The sequence below is a fragment of the Oreochromis aureus genome, linkage group 15 (genome assembly GCF_013358895.1).
Source record: "Oreochromis aureus strain Israel breed Guangdong linkage group 15, ZZ_aureus, whole genome shotgun sequence".
NCBI classification, from domain to species: Eukaryota; Metazoa; Chordata; class Actinopteri; order Cichliformes; family Cichlidae; genus Oreochromis; species Oreochromis aureus.
The window spans coordinates 39272612-39287440 of NC_052956.1; the positions used below are offsets into that span (position 1 = coordinate 39272612).

At 39.9% G+C, this 14829-nt stretch overlaps 1 protein-coding gene across 11 annotated transcripts in view; it reads right to left on the reverse strand.

Annotated features, from left to right (window-relative positions):
* ptprfa (protein tyrosine phosphatase receptor type Fa) overlaps positions 1–14829 on the reverse strand; it is a 335895-nt gene that overhangs the window by 52840 nt on the left and 268226 nt on the right. For all 11 annotated transcript variants that reach the window (XM_039598488.1, XM_039598487.1, XM_039598496.1 and 8 more), the window contains one exon: positions 9963–10175. In XM_039598488.1, coding sequence (XP_039454422.1) covers positions 9963–10175 — 213 coding nt within the window. The remainder of the gene's footprint in view (positions 1–9962; positions 10176–14829) is intronic.

Genomic DNA, 14829 nt, shown 5'->3' on the forward strand with positions numbered 1-14829 from the left:
ATTACACTTGACAGCTGTGGGTAGGAATATATTTATTTACCCATCGAGTACATACACAAGATGTTTATGTTGGCTGGTCACCTGTTAGTTATTGCATATAGCCTTAATGAAAACTCATACATAATTAATATTTTCTGCCTTGAGGAACAGTTTTTCTGTGCTTCCGTCCCACTGCGATCAAATCTCTTGGCCAAGGCAGCAGCAGCACAAACTCACAGCTTGATTCTCTAAAGCAGAAAAAAGGCCAGAAATGTATAAATAATCTTTTTACATTCTGATAATGGGAGTATTAATTCTTCTGTATTTTAGGAGGGGATGAATTTGAAAAATAAAAACAGTTATTCTGATGGTTTTCCAGTTCATTTTCTACCTGAGCAATCGTTAAATCGCAGCTTTCACCAAACTAGTACTTAAACCAACCATTAACAGCTCCGTATGGCTAATAGCACAAGCAGCATAAGCAGATGGCTAAACAGCTTTCATTACATAATGCACATTACAGAAGCTATGTCTTAACTGCTACTATTGATCCTGCATTTAAACACATGCTGCGTTGATAATTATAAAAATCTTTAAAAGGATGTTCTGTTAAACTGAAACTGTATATAAAAGATGGACATAGTCACCATAGACATGCTGGTTTTGGACAGCTGTCAGCTAATCTTTGGTTAGCAAGCTGCATTCATAAACAGTGCTGCTTCATTGCACAGATACATATATGTGCTAACTAGTGCTAGTAAAATAGTAGAATTTAACTCACAAACACTGAAGCGCAACATTTTGGGCAGGCCGTAGTCTGTGTTACACAATTTCATTAAAGACGGCTCCAAAAGGCACCAGCAGCACAAACACTGCAGAGAGATTTGATTCAGTGACTTTAATTAGCTGACTTTAATTCAAGGCACTTCTGTCATTAACCAGTTCCCTAGCTCCAGTATCCATGTTTATTTTGCCATTTGTTTGCTTGTATTGTACATGTTTATTTCTGGTGTAAAGTCTTAATATGGGAGGGTCAGGGAATTTGACTGGCATTTGTAGTCAGTCAAGTGGCCACCAGAGGAACTGCGGTTTTTAGCGCGTCTGCACTGGTGTCATTTTTCAGCCCCAGAGCTCGCCACCTGGATAAACTGTTTGTTAGAAATGCTCCCAGTATTATTACTTCAATTAACCACAGTGATAAAAGAACGTCTCCTTGCTCTGCCATCGCTGTCACGTAATCCTCCCGGTTCATGCGAGTTTATATTAATGCACTGCAGTGTTGCAGTTTTCAAATGTCTGCGTCTCTGTATCAGGACAGAGCTGTGGCACGAGACTGGGGATCGTTCTATTGCAAATTCAGTCTCAGAACTTTTACAGCCCAAGTCTTGGGCAGTTGATATTTTAGCCAAGCAATGACAAAAATGTCACAACATGTCAACAGGAAATGTCACTTAAAAAGTGTGAGGCAGCGGCTGCAGGTGTGAGTCTTGTCAAACACTCCCTAATGACCGAGAAGGTTACTGATGTTAGGAGAGTGCACACTGTGGGCTTGTGCTGTGCAGATGGAAACTATAGTAGCTACATTTGTTAAAGCTTCACTTTTTATATTTTTGTGCTGCTCTATGAGAAATAAAGAAATACACTAAAACAACAAAAGTTTAGTTGTTTTTCCTCTCGTTTTATTGTCACGCCGACAGCACCGTTATTATTGTAGCCTAAAGGGGAGATTATGAAGAGATTGATTTACTCATGAGCTCATCATTGCTTTTCTCTTATGGTAATTCTAATGAAAAAGTCTTATTATATTGGTTCCATTCCTGGTTTACACATTTTCATAACTGACGACAAACCTCAGCGTTTCTTTAAAAAGACGGTAGCCACCTTCCCGAGCTCTGTAGCATAGTGTATAGAAGAAACCTTGAAGCATTAGTAGCTAAAAGGTGTGGCGCTTGATAACGCGCTCAGCTCATCTGTCTCCTCAGCGCTTTCCGCTCTCTTCTCTCTTTAGTACTTTGTGGCACTTTTAGCAAAGTACTGCTTACAGCTCAGAAAACTTTTTTTCTTTTTGAAAAATGACAGTTTTCACAGCTTTTAGATGCAGCAGAAGCATATTCTGGGGGATATTTAGATAATCTCAGGGGGGAAGTTTTGAAGTGATCAATCTCAGCGGTGGTACCTCGTAGATAGTAATCCTTCAGGGGTGAAAAATATGCTGCTGCTACATCTGCAAACTGGAGAGAGGAGACGCAAAGAAGAGAAGTGTCTATAATAGCAGAGGTGCAGGGGGATGAACATTTTGCTCAACAAAATTGTTTCCACCGTCCATAATCCTTCCGCAAGAAGTGACTGATTACAAAGTATGAAACAATGTGTGACTGCAATGTATTTTGACAGCTCGGTTATTTCCCAAAACACTGAATATTTCTCCCTCAGCCGGAGTCGTCTCCTCTCGGCTCATCTATGCGTACAAGCTGGAAGATATCCAGTACCTATTCCTCTTTTCCCCTCAAAGTTCAGCAACTCTCCTCCTCCTACATTAGAAACACATCCCAGCATCTGTAAGGCCCTCTCTCCAGTGACTGCAGCATTTCTTTCCTTTCTTGGTCTTATCCTCCCATTAAGCTCCCTCTAACTCTTCTGCTCACCTCCCTGTCGCTCCCACAGGGCTCTGCATTCACAGGAAGCCGCCGTGCTCTCCTAGCCGACCCACCCTCTACCCACCCTCCACTCTAAGTGATCACACTGTTTATATGGCCTTTTTCTTTTATCCAATTTCACACGTCCCGGCTTGTTTACCAGCAGTGGGGGCCACAGAAAGCCACAGTGCCCTTTTCCTTCACTCTGCAGCCCCCTCGCCTTTCTTTTCCTTCCCACTCTTCTCTTGTCGCCTCCACCCCTCCAGCAGCTTTGCGGCAGAAATAAAAGCTAAGCTTACGTCCCCTTTTTTCAATGAATGTGATTAGGTTTCTATTTTTGTACAGGCTGGAATCACATTCAGCAACGTGTCATTTATTGAATCTGGACCCTGCAGCTCTGTTCTTAACACTGTGGAACAAGTATTGTCCAAGACGACGCACTTCCCTCATTACAAAAGCTGTAATGAGGGGAGGCGCAGCAAAGTGGGAGTGATGAGAAATGCTCCATTTAATCATTTATTTAAAATGTTTGAATGGCATCTAAATGTTGGAGGACAATGGCATGTACAGAACAATAAATTGCTAAGTCTCTCTGATAAAGTTCCAGGAACTAAGGGATGACATGAATAAGAAACAGATGCCCAATTATGCATACAGAGAGTCCCTGCATGTGTGGCGATTTGCTTAAATATGTATCAACATTTTAGTTTTTATCAAACTATTTCTTTTCATCTCAAAGTTCTGAACATTTTTTAAATCCACACAGATGCTGCTCTGAAAAAAACCGCAGTCCTCCGGCCTAATGTCCATTCTCCACCTCTCCACCGAGTGTCAGGATCATACAAACAGCACTAAAACCATCCGCCGAGGCCACCGAAGCTCTGCTGTATTAATTTGCTGTCTTACCCACTTAGATGGAAAGGTCAGCGTTTCATCTTTGTGCCTAAAGGTGGGGAAACTGCAGTTTCAGTGTTTTTCTGTCAGCAGGATCGTCCAACAACTACAAAGCTGAATTTTATGTAACTTGAGGAGAGACAGAGATCCCAAACATGTACACTCAAAAAAAGGAAATTGGATGGTTGTTACATTTGCAAAAGTCTAACTTGTAATTTGTAAAAAATCATTTCATGTTTCTATGGTGAACGTAATTAAATCATGTAGGATCTGTATGAAATTCAACACCTTAATTTGTTCTTGTTGGGATGACATGAAACAGTCTAGTAAGAGTGGTTAGTTGCCTGGACTCATGAAATTCACAAGATTTTAAACCACAGGAAAATCACTGGAGGCAGACAACTATTCAGACACCGTGTATGCTCTCGCTATTTATTGTGGTTTAACCTGTCAAGGACAAAAACGTGCAGAATTCTGCATCAAGCCTTGGAATCATAGCTTTCCTACTTTTGTGAAGTCTATATCAACAGCTTGGTGGTGCAGTGGTTAGCACTGTTATCTCACCGCATGAAGGTCCTGGGTTCAAACCCACAGTCTGGCTAGTTTGCAGTGGGTACGCTGGTTTCCTCCCACAGTTAAAGGTCATAGTTAGATTAATTTGTCATTCTAAATTACTCATAAATGTGAGTGCAAATGGTTGTTTGGCTCTACATGATAGACTGGTGACCTGTCTGTGCTGTGCCTCTTACCCTATCACATCTGGGGTAGGGTTGCTGTAAATCCATTAAATGTTTATGTTAACCAGACTCTAGACTTTGTTGAACATCATGCAATATGAAGACAACATGTAGTATTTAAGTGATGAAGTAGTATTGGGGTAAAAGTTATTGAATAGTGTTGAAATAAAAGAAAATTGTGAAGGATTAAAATGTTCCAAGAGCTCAGCTTACTTCATCTAAACATGTTTCAATCATGTTTCATCAACACAAAATGCACAGCTTTGAATATGAATATGTTGTTCTTTTCAGTGCAGACCCAGATCACTGTCTGTCATAGTCCCAGGGTCTGTTTGTTTGTTTGAGTTTCATATTCAGACTTAATAAATTTAAATTTGGGTGTTTGATGTGGTTTCAGTTTTGGATTCTTCTTGATTTCTTTATTATTTTAGAGCATGAGTTTTATTTCTGAGCCTTTCATTCCTGTTTCTATTTTTTTAATTCTTGTAATAAGTTTCAGTTTTGTGATTCTGCACTTTGGTTTCTCGTGACTTTTATTAGAAGTAGCAATTTTTGTTCCCTCAGTGTTCCCCTCATCTTTCTGTTTGAGCCTCCTCTGTTTCTCCTCTTTGTATTTGTGTTTTCTATACTTCTGTCTTCACTCTTTGTCTTTATTATATTTTACTTTCTGGTCCCCCTAAATCCTTTCTGTATTTTAATTTCATAATTTGGGGTGGAAGTAAAAAAGTTAGTGAAAACTCATCATATTCATAACATTAAATTTAATCTTCAACAGCTTCTGGGGATTCATGAAAATATTAAACTGGCTTACTATAAAAAAAAACAAAAAAACATGTAAAGTCCAAATTCATTTCTCCTGAAGAGATCAAAGTTTGATCTTTTCAGAGTTTTGTGGAAAGCCCAGTTATTAAACTGATAGCAGAAAAACAGAAAAGCAGGAACCCATTAAGCTGACACATTTGGGCTCTAATCTAATATATTTATTGCACTTACAGTTTTGTTACAGTACCAACGAAATGAAGTCATGAAATGTCCCATCACACCTAGAATTTTGTCCATATAAGATGAAACTTTTGTCAATACTGTAAATCAAACATGTTCCAAAGAAAACCCTTTTCTACAACTGTTGGCCAAATCTGCAGACTTCTACCTGGAAGGTTTTCAGGCCGCTCTTCACTCACTGACAGACTTCGTGTTGCAGCGTATTTCAGTGCAGATAAACCTGATGAATGTGCTGAATTTCCTCCATTGATAACCTGAAAAAAGCTTACTTTCATTTCTCCATCTGCCCTTTTTATCTCACACTTCTTTCAGCCACTGATATTTGAATGACATTTAAATGCTCAATTCATTTCAGTTTTATTCATAGAGCTCCAAATCATAACATATGTCACATTGGGCACTTTACATAGTGGGGCCAAGACCTTGGATCATTTAACAAAAACCCTGTAACTCTCCACTGAGCAGAACCAACAGTGGGCCCGATGTCTTCACTGAGCGGGGCGAGACAAGAGCTGAGGCAAATATTAACACCATGTGAAGGATTTGGGCAGTCCGGTCAGCAAGAGGTAAAAGTGGTTAGTCATGAAAGCCTGACTTGGGTTAACCCATTCAAGGAGACTCTGAATGCAGGTTTATCCTGTTAACATCCAGCAGCTCTCCATAACACGCTCATGGTTTGGGCTCAGCTTAGTACAAGCACATTTTCAGAAAATGCTTTACTTCAATTTAAGCCTCATATGAGGAATGATTAAAATAGTTCAGACACAGGACCTAAAAATCCAAAACCACATCCTTCATCCTTCAGCTGCTATTTTCAGGTCATGGAAGTTGCCACTGTAACCACTTCCACTCTGTGTTCTTCACCATGGACCTCAAACTTGCACAGCAAACAAAAGTCAGCTGGAACAAGATGAAGTTGAATGTGAGATGAGCCAAATCTAAATCAGGTAAGGCTTTCGATTTGTCAGAACCTTTTGATCAGACCTCGCACATGCATTTTTGTTCTTCTTTCACAGGCCTTTCCATAAAAAGATTTGAACCTTAACCTCCCCCTACACCTTACTCCAAGTGAATCATTACCGATCTGGTGCATCACTGTGTTTGTGCGAATAGTTCATAAGACTGTTTAAAGCCAGAAGCCTTGTGTTCTATTCTGGACCAACCTCCTCCCTCTCCATAGATCTTAACACATTTAAATGCAGATGCCACGAGGGCGAGCAACTGCTCCGGGGAACAAGAGCAGTTCAAATTAGAGAAGCAGTCTGAAGTTTTAATGCTCTTTGAAGCAAGGTGCGTGTGAGTGACAGTGGGGATCACGGCCTAACTGCTTGGGAGATATACCTGCAGATGCATGCATGAGTCAAGGACATGATTCGCATCACTGCGACGTGCTTGGCATGTGTGCAGCGCTGCTTGAAGGGCTACTCGTGTATTCCACAGATAGAAAACATGAAGGAGGAAAAACAATGCCATTCACAACCAACTCTGCTCTATTCATTCAGCATTACAAAGAAGTATGGAACATGCACTGCAGCTGTATGTACCACAATGTGACCCATAAATGAAGTTTTTCCACAGTTTTATGAGAACTATTCATCTGACAACTTTAAAGGCCACAAATGCAGACAAAACAGCAATAGAGCAGCATATTAAAAAACCATCCACGTTGCCTCTGCTGTTCCCTGCCCCTGCTGCAGATTTATGATTTATTAAAGAGCAAGAGGTGTCAAGCGCAGCCTTGGTCTCAGCGAACCTTTCTTGACACAGCACTGCTGCATACAAGGCAGGCTGTAACTTACAGCTTAATCCACTCTAATAGTTGACTTTGCTTCTCCCTCACGTGGTAGCAGCAGCTGTATTGTGTCTGTTCAGATGGTACATTAGTGCAGAAGGATTACATAACATAAAACATAACGGGCACTTTGTTGGCAAGATGGTCAAACTCGGGGGAATCCATTTGTTTTCTTCCACATTTTATTCTGACTATTGATCATGTGCACTAAAACACAGCAGTGGGGGGAAAAGGCGCGTATTGCAATCCAGTACAACACCACCACAGGAACGAGCCCTGCAAGGTCCACAGTAACAAGTGTCCCACAGGTTGCATTCATTGCATGGCTATTGCATTATATCAAACAACGGTCCTTGTTACTGTTTCTATTTCCTGAATCTTATCCACCTGTGAATATACAACTTTCATCAAGATGTACAATACAAAATCTGCACAAATAACTTTCAAAAATACATTTTGGTAAAAAAAAAAAATGATGCTAGACGGTCATTTCTTCCAGGACTTGGTCCTCAGCTGAAGCTAAGCTGATGAATGATTTACTGTTTTTGGTGCATCTTTGCGATAATTTCTCTCTTGTGTTTTAATGTTTATATTGTTATTAATGCACATATTTGTTGCTGAGTTTGTGAATTGTGGGTGGTCACATGAGCACATTCACCTTCCAGACAGTCCCACTGTTCTAAGAAGGATAGGTCTGCTCAGTTAGCCACAGTGTTTATTCCATTATCGAGATCTGAAAATCCAACATCGACGGGCAGATTTACTAACCAGGGCAAACTAGCGTGATGCCACAATCGATGGAAGTGGGAAGTTCTGTTGGTGATCTACTAACAACATGCTAATTTATAAAGATGAATAGTTTGTTTAAATGATGATCAGCATTCTACCAAGAGCACTGTACATATACAAGCTGAACCAATCAGGATGTGAGTTTTATCTTTGTGCTTCTCTCTGGAAATTCACATCAATGTGTTTTTGCCTGGAAGACAAACTCTTCTGTTAGAACTTGCTGTGGACGATGCACAGTTTTGTAGCTTGAGACATTCATTCTCTGGGTAATTCTGACAGCCCAGTTAGAGCACAGGATCGCAGCTTTATTACAAATGAATCCATGTTATGAATCTGTTTGTCATTACTGACCTGTATGATATGTAGAAGAAGATGTCACATCGTTAATGTCTTTGTTAATGACATTGCTATTACTTTGTTATATGTTTAAATGCATGCTCTTTATTTCTGCAGGCTAAGTGTGAGACTGCGTGCAAGTCAAAATGTACAGACTGTAGGATTCAAATATGAATCTAACAGACTTCAGGTCTGAATTTGACACATTTCTGCATTTTTATTCAGTTTGTAACAGATCTGATACCAGAGAGAAGTTAACCAAAATCTGCTCATTGTGTGCACGCGGCTGTGAAAATACAAGCAAGAGACACCAGACTGATCTGTGTAGAAATGTAACTTAAAACTGGAAACACTGCAAGCAGCACTGTAAAGCCACTGGCACAGGGCAGCCAAAGGTTAGGGAGCACCTTCATAGCTTTGAGCCATCCATCTGTGTTAATTCAGCACTCATTTCTATAACGTCTCCTGTTCTAATTCCTAATAAATGAACACTTCTAGAGACAACTATCACAACCACAGGGAACAAAATAAGAGTTGCTTTTTTCAGGGTTAAATTCTGTGCTATTTGCTGTAAAGTGCACTGCATGAACTTAAATAGGTTTTGTAAGAATCATTTACATGAGCTCCAAATTTCTTTTCCCAAAGAAGGAAAGCTTCTACAAATACTTATGCACTAAGGCAAGCTGTAAAAATACTTCCACACCTTTTAGTCACAAAACTGACACTGCACCTCTTTAGTAAAATCTCACAGTAACTTTTTAATGGCAAAAGAGGGTTTTGCACTGATACAGATTGTTAGTCTGGCCTCAAATCTCTTGGTAAACGGACGGGGTTATATATAGAGTTTTTCTACTCTGAGCACTCAAAGCGCTTTACACAACTCCCCTAATTCACCCATTCACACAAGCACTGTTTTTCTATGTCGTTTCTATCTAAGTGCTTTCTGTCACACACACACGCACACACGCACACACGCACACTCATACTCCGATGGATGCACCGGAGAGCAACTCAGGGTGTTGCCCAGGATGTTTGGCATTCAGACTGGAGGAGACGTGGATCGAACCATTAACCTTCATATTAATAGGTGACCTGCTCTACCATCTACCACCTGAGCTACAGCAACCCCAATTGCAATTTATCATGGCTTTGATACATGGATAACAATTAAGCTACTGCTGCTGTGTCATGTGGGTAACATTCCTGCTTTAGGGATGCTCCTCCTGTTGTTTGATGGCGCAGGTGAGAAAGAGAACTACTCAGGGATAATAGTGTTGCACTTTAGCCTCATGCAAAACAAGCTAGCTTTGGAAACAAAAAGATTTCATCTTTGAACTCAACTCTTGGATAAATTTTTGGTCGATTTGGTTATGTCAGGTGAAACTTCCATATAAAGAGGAAGTTTGAATGCAAACTTTACTCTTACCCTGAATTCCCTTAATTAACCCTAACCACTGACGACAGCACTCAGACTCTCTGTAGGCTACACAAATGGATGACTTATAGAATATACACTGTATGGACAGAACCAGCTGGTATATTGAAAACTTACCAACACTAATCTCAGTTTTGCTGTATTGCCTTACGATGGCAAAGAAAAAGCCAAAGAGTCTTGTGGACGTTGCATCATCTTCACAGTGTACTGTGGGTCTGTGCCGTGCTTTGAGGTGGGGTGGTGCTCTTTTTAAAGAAATCAGTGTATGTACTGAAGCCCTGGCCTCAGAGATCAACCACTGAACCACTTCCAAATGCATCACTGCTGCTGAACATGTTCATAAATACAGAGAGGTCACTCACAGACTCGTGGTCCGTCAGGTCAGCCAAAACGAAGCAGCGGTACTGCTGCTGTCCAGGGAGCGGTTTGTTGTAGAAGCCGCTGTATTTCTTTTCATCACCCAGAGTGAAGATCTCAGGGAGCGTATCCAGCTTGGCAGCGATGTAGGGCTGCAGGAAGTCATTGCTCTGTCTTTTCCTTCTCTGCAGGCTGCTGTCAGCGTCGGACTCCAGAAGCTACCAGAGGAACAAAATATTATGAGTTGACATGACAATGGAGCATGGTGACACAAGATGGCATAACAAACCTCATCTCTGTAGATGAAGGCTCTCTTTTCCTGTCTCTCTGTGACAGTTATAGTATAAGATTCTTCCATTTTATTTACTTTTTTTACTCTTATTTATTTCTAATCCAAACCACCTTTACCTGTTGATCTGTTTTCACTTTATTAAGGTTTAAAGTCTGCATGTCTTGCTGTAACAATGCTAACAATATAACCAGGCAAGAAACTAATGGCTCCACAAAGCAACAATGCCACTGAGACAAAAGCCAATGGGGGATGTCATGAGGGTTATATCCATCCTTTTCTATACACTCTGCAGTTTGTAGCATCTGTCTTATTGATTAGAATGAACTAAATTGCTGAAACCTCTGCGTGACTGGTCAACAAAGTCAAATGAATCAGTAAAGATGAGCAATGTGTAAAAATGCAAACAAACAGGATGCTGATATTAGTTAAACCACTTTATTATGAAATGTTATTGTTCAAAATGATGCTTCATCATGCTGCTGCTTTTGTTATTTTGCTGATGCTTTACACTTTTGTTCAGCAGTTTGATCAAAGCTGCAATTTGCAAAAGCATATTAGAAAATTGATTTCTCAATCTAAATTAAAGCAATAAACCTTTTCATTATTTTTATCTGATTTTATTTTGTTCTTGAGCCACGTAAAAATGTTACTTCTATCTTATAAATTTGTACTTTTAAAGTGCTGTACTTGGTGAAAGGTGTATGTTGGAGGATGCCAAACGCCTTACAATTAGCAGGATTGAATTTATAAAGTCTGAAGGCCTTCTGTGACATTCAGGAAGCACAGAGGGTCATGGCTTCATTACTGAAGCTCAGCTGCTCTCTGTGTTCACTTACGTGTGTGAGAGACAGAGACCTGTCTTTCAACCACCTGCTTTCTGTCATTTTAGACCAACACGTCCCTGCAAACCAACAATATTCAAGGTGACACTGACATACTGGGGACAGTTGTCTGCAGCAAAGTAACTTCAATCATATGGATACATCTGCTTCCTTTTTTGGGTACTGACATTTCAAACATCCACTTTGTAAGAAAAAGGAAATTTAACAAACAGCCGGTTGACAATATTTCACTTAAAATCATCACAGATGAAGGTTCTGGATCCCTTGCCTTATGTCAGTTTCAGATGCTGCTTTCTGCTTCCTTCCTTTTAAGGTCCAGTCCTTGGTCATCTCACCTGACTTATCCCCCCTGCTTGGGAGTCCATGGTCCCATCCCCAACATTAACTCTGTGAGGGCTGTCTGGCAGATAATTTGAGCCCTTTACGCACACTTTCAATAAGTCTACATTTCTCCAAATTTGCTTACATTCCCCACACTTCATAAGAAAAAGTGTTTCAGAAAAAGTTGTCCCAAACCCAAAACACTGTGATATATGCCAAAGATATATTCTACTTTCTTAGATAACTAATAAACTCAAACACTGCTGCTGGAAGGAATTTGGACCTTTATAAGCTGAATTACTCCTAATATTTATTCTCCCTTTCCATCTGGAAAGCACCTAACATGGCTTTTGAATTTGTGTTTTTTTGCAGTTAGCTGTATGTTTGGTTTGCAGGGACGTCTTGCTTTCATTTTTAAATTGCCATTAATACATGTTATCTTACAAAAAAAATCACCCTGTTATGTCCTAAATAAGCAGGGCTTATAACGAGGAGGCTCATCCAGGATATATAAAAAAGGGAAATCTCTGTAACATTATAATCATGCCACAGACCATTCCAACTCAGGACGATAAATAAATACATATTAATATTAAGTTCTGTAGAATTAATAGAAAACTACTGACTGACCTGTCACCAACAACTAAAAAACAAACAAAAAAATAATACAAATATATGGATAAATCACACAAGACATAATAAAAAGCATTTCACATTGTGCATGACCAGATTTGAACATGCACTTGGCCTCCCTTTATTAGTCGGAGAGAAGTAATGACAAGATTGATGTGCTGCCATCCATCTCTATTAGAAAATGACTCCACTAAAGTGAAGTGCTTTTCTCAAGCCAAACCCAGATAGTGATCTGCATTTTAGTGAACAAAACAATCTGCAGTAGAGAGAACAGGAAGCTGCAATAGTGACCAGTAAACACAAACAACAGACACTGAGCAACTCCATTACTGTTTGCAATAGCTCCAAAATAATGGGAATATAAAACGTGGAGGCCAGAGTTACTAACAGAGACTAAAAAATACAATGTAGGTCACATTTAGACTTATACTTATAGTTATCATTTGTGTAGAAGTACACAGTCTTTATGCGTCAGCATCCTATAAAAAACAAAGAAAGAGACGTTAAGACTCAGCTTTAAACTGTGTATGCCACCATTCTACGATGCATGTACAACATATCGCCTTTCTACAGCGCTCATATTGGCCATGTTCAAATGTAACTGCACACTGAATGCTTCTTTCATAACTGTATGTTGTTTTATGCACACAAAACCCCCGATTCATGTATTGCATATGTTCAAGAGTTTCTGTTGAGTTTTTCCAGTTATCAGTGTTTGGAGAAAGAGCTGGATTCAGGAAAACTAAAAAATACCAAAAATGTGTGGTTGAGCACAAATCAATTAGAATGAAATCCCCTTTCTGACAGCAGAACAAATCAATAATGCGCCACAGGATGTAGGTGAACATGTTTCTTTGTCAAAGATCAGGAGAAAAGGTTAAAAAAAGCCAGAAAGCAGTATGAAGAGCTGTGGGCGCATTGGTTAGGGCTTTACTGTGTATGGATGCTAGTAGAAATGTGTTTGTTTGTTCTGTAATTGATGCACAGGAGTATCTGTAGATTTGATCTGACCGCTCCTGTTTCTTCGTAAAGAACAGGTAAAATTTCTAGCAAAAACTCATCAGATTTGCATCTTCGATCCTAAAGTCCTGTAAAGATCTAATCAGTTATTCGCACTGAGACGGCTGAATTCAAGTCCAAAGAAATGGTTCTGCACGGATTGCTGCTTCTGAGCTAAGGAACAGTTGTTGCCCCATGTGAAGGGGCAAGAAAGCTGGGCCAGAAGGCAAGTTTTTGAATTATTTGAATGTATTTCAAGCTCTCGTTTATGGTCATGAGCTCTACATGCAGCCAAAATGAGATGTGAGCTCCCAATTCATAGGCCGCATCCTTCGGAGGAACCGGCCTTCTCGGTCTCCTTCGAAGACCGAGGAATCCTGTGAATCCTGGGATAGGTTGGGCCACGAAGGATACACCCAACCCACCCTTTAAATTCAGAGAAATGAAGGATGCATTTGTTGGACGCATTTGGAGCAGCCTTCAAATTGGGACAGCCTTCGTCGCCTGGCTGTGACGTAATCGGCCTTCACATGTGGCCTCCAAAGGATGCGCCCTATGAATTGGGACATAGCTGTGGTGGCTAGTTTCTGCCTTAGACATACACCTGCTACACCTTTACACTGAAAGAGTCCTACTAGTTTGGTTCAAAAATCTTATTAGAAACACCTTTGCACCACTTTCTTTGGATGTTTTTCGACATGCCCAGTCAAAAGTTAAATTTCATGTAAGTTTTATTTATTTTGAACCATTTTGCAACGGCATTTGTCTCGAGGCACTTACTCTAAGCTAAAGACACTGTTATACTAGCCATTATAGTAAACACCATAAAATCCATTATAGCTGCCAGTGTGACATCAACCGTTGGTTTGCAAAGTCCTCTTTTGAAGCTTGAAGTTTAGCATTGTGGCTGTCTCCCTCGTAATTTATTGAAACTCTGACTGATAAACTAAGGGATACTTTAGCTACTTGTCTGTCACAAGGTATGCCCACCCCAGTCATACATTGTTTTTTTCAAGTGATTTCTATACAGTCTGTACCGCAATGAGGAGTAACCCCCATCTGACCCTTGGAAATAATTCAGGTTTAAAGCTTCTACACTGGCTTAATTTTTTAAGACCTGGAAAGTCCATCTTTTATATTTTATTTAGTTTATGGCTGCAACTTGCAACTCTCCAGTTATATGAAACAAACAAGGGTCTAGACTATAAGATACCAGACTCCAGAGCTTTACCTTCATTGTTAGACCATTATCCACTTCAGTTTTGTTAGTCTTACACAGATGCACTAATGCATTTCATAATTTGTCAGGGGAGGGAATTAATGACAAACCCATAACAGTTACTGCACAGCTCAACCTTATCAGTCTGCCTGCAGGCGTAGTAAAACTTGTAAAAGCCCATCTCCTTTAGATCTTGCTCAATAAAGGCTCACGGGAATACAACGCAGTGCAGCGCCTCATGTATGTAAATGACACCTTAAGCAGCAGTTCTGTTGTAGGTTAGAAAGGACTTGGAAGAGATACAATAAAATCAAAGCTAATGGATTTTTACTGACACTAGGTAATTATATACAGTTGCAGGTGAAGCAAAAAAAGGCCCATTTCTCTCTTTAAATCTTTCGCCGTTTTCTTAGTTGTTATTTTACGTTTCAGGAGCAGAGTTGACTCAGCAGTTAATGTGTCAGCCCCGCAGTTTTACAGCAAGAACAAAGCAAAATCTCAGAATGATGCACTGCAGTTGGTTTACTCTATGAAAAACTAAATTCATTTTTGAGTTATAGATTCAA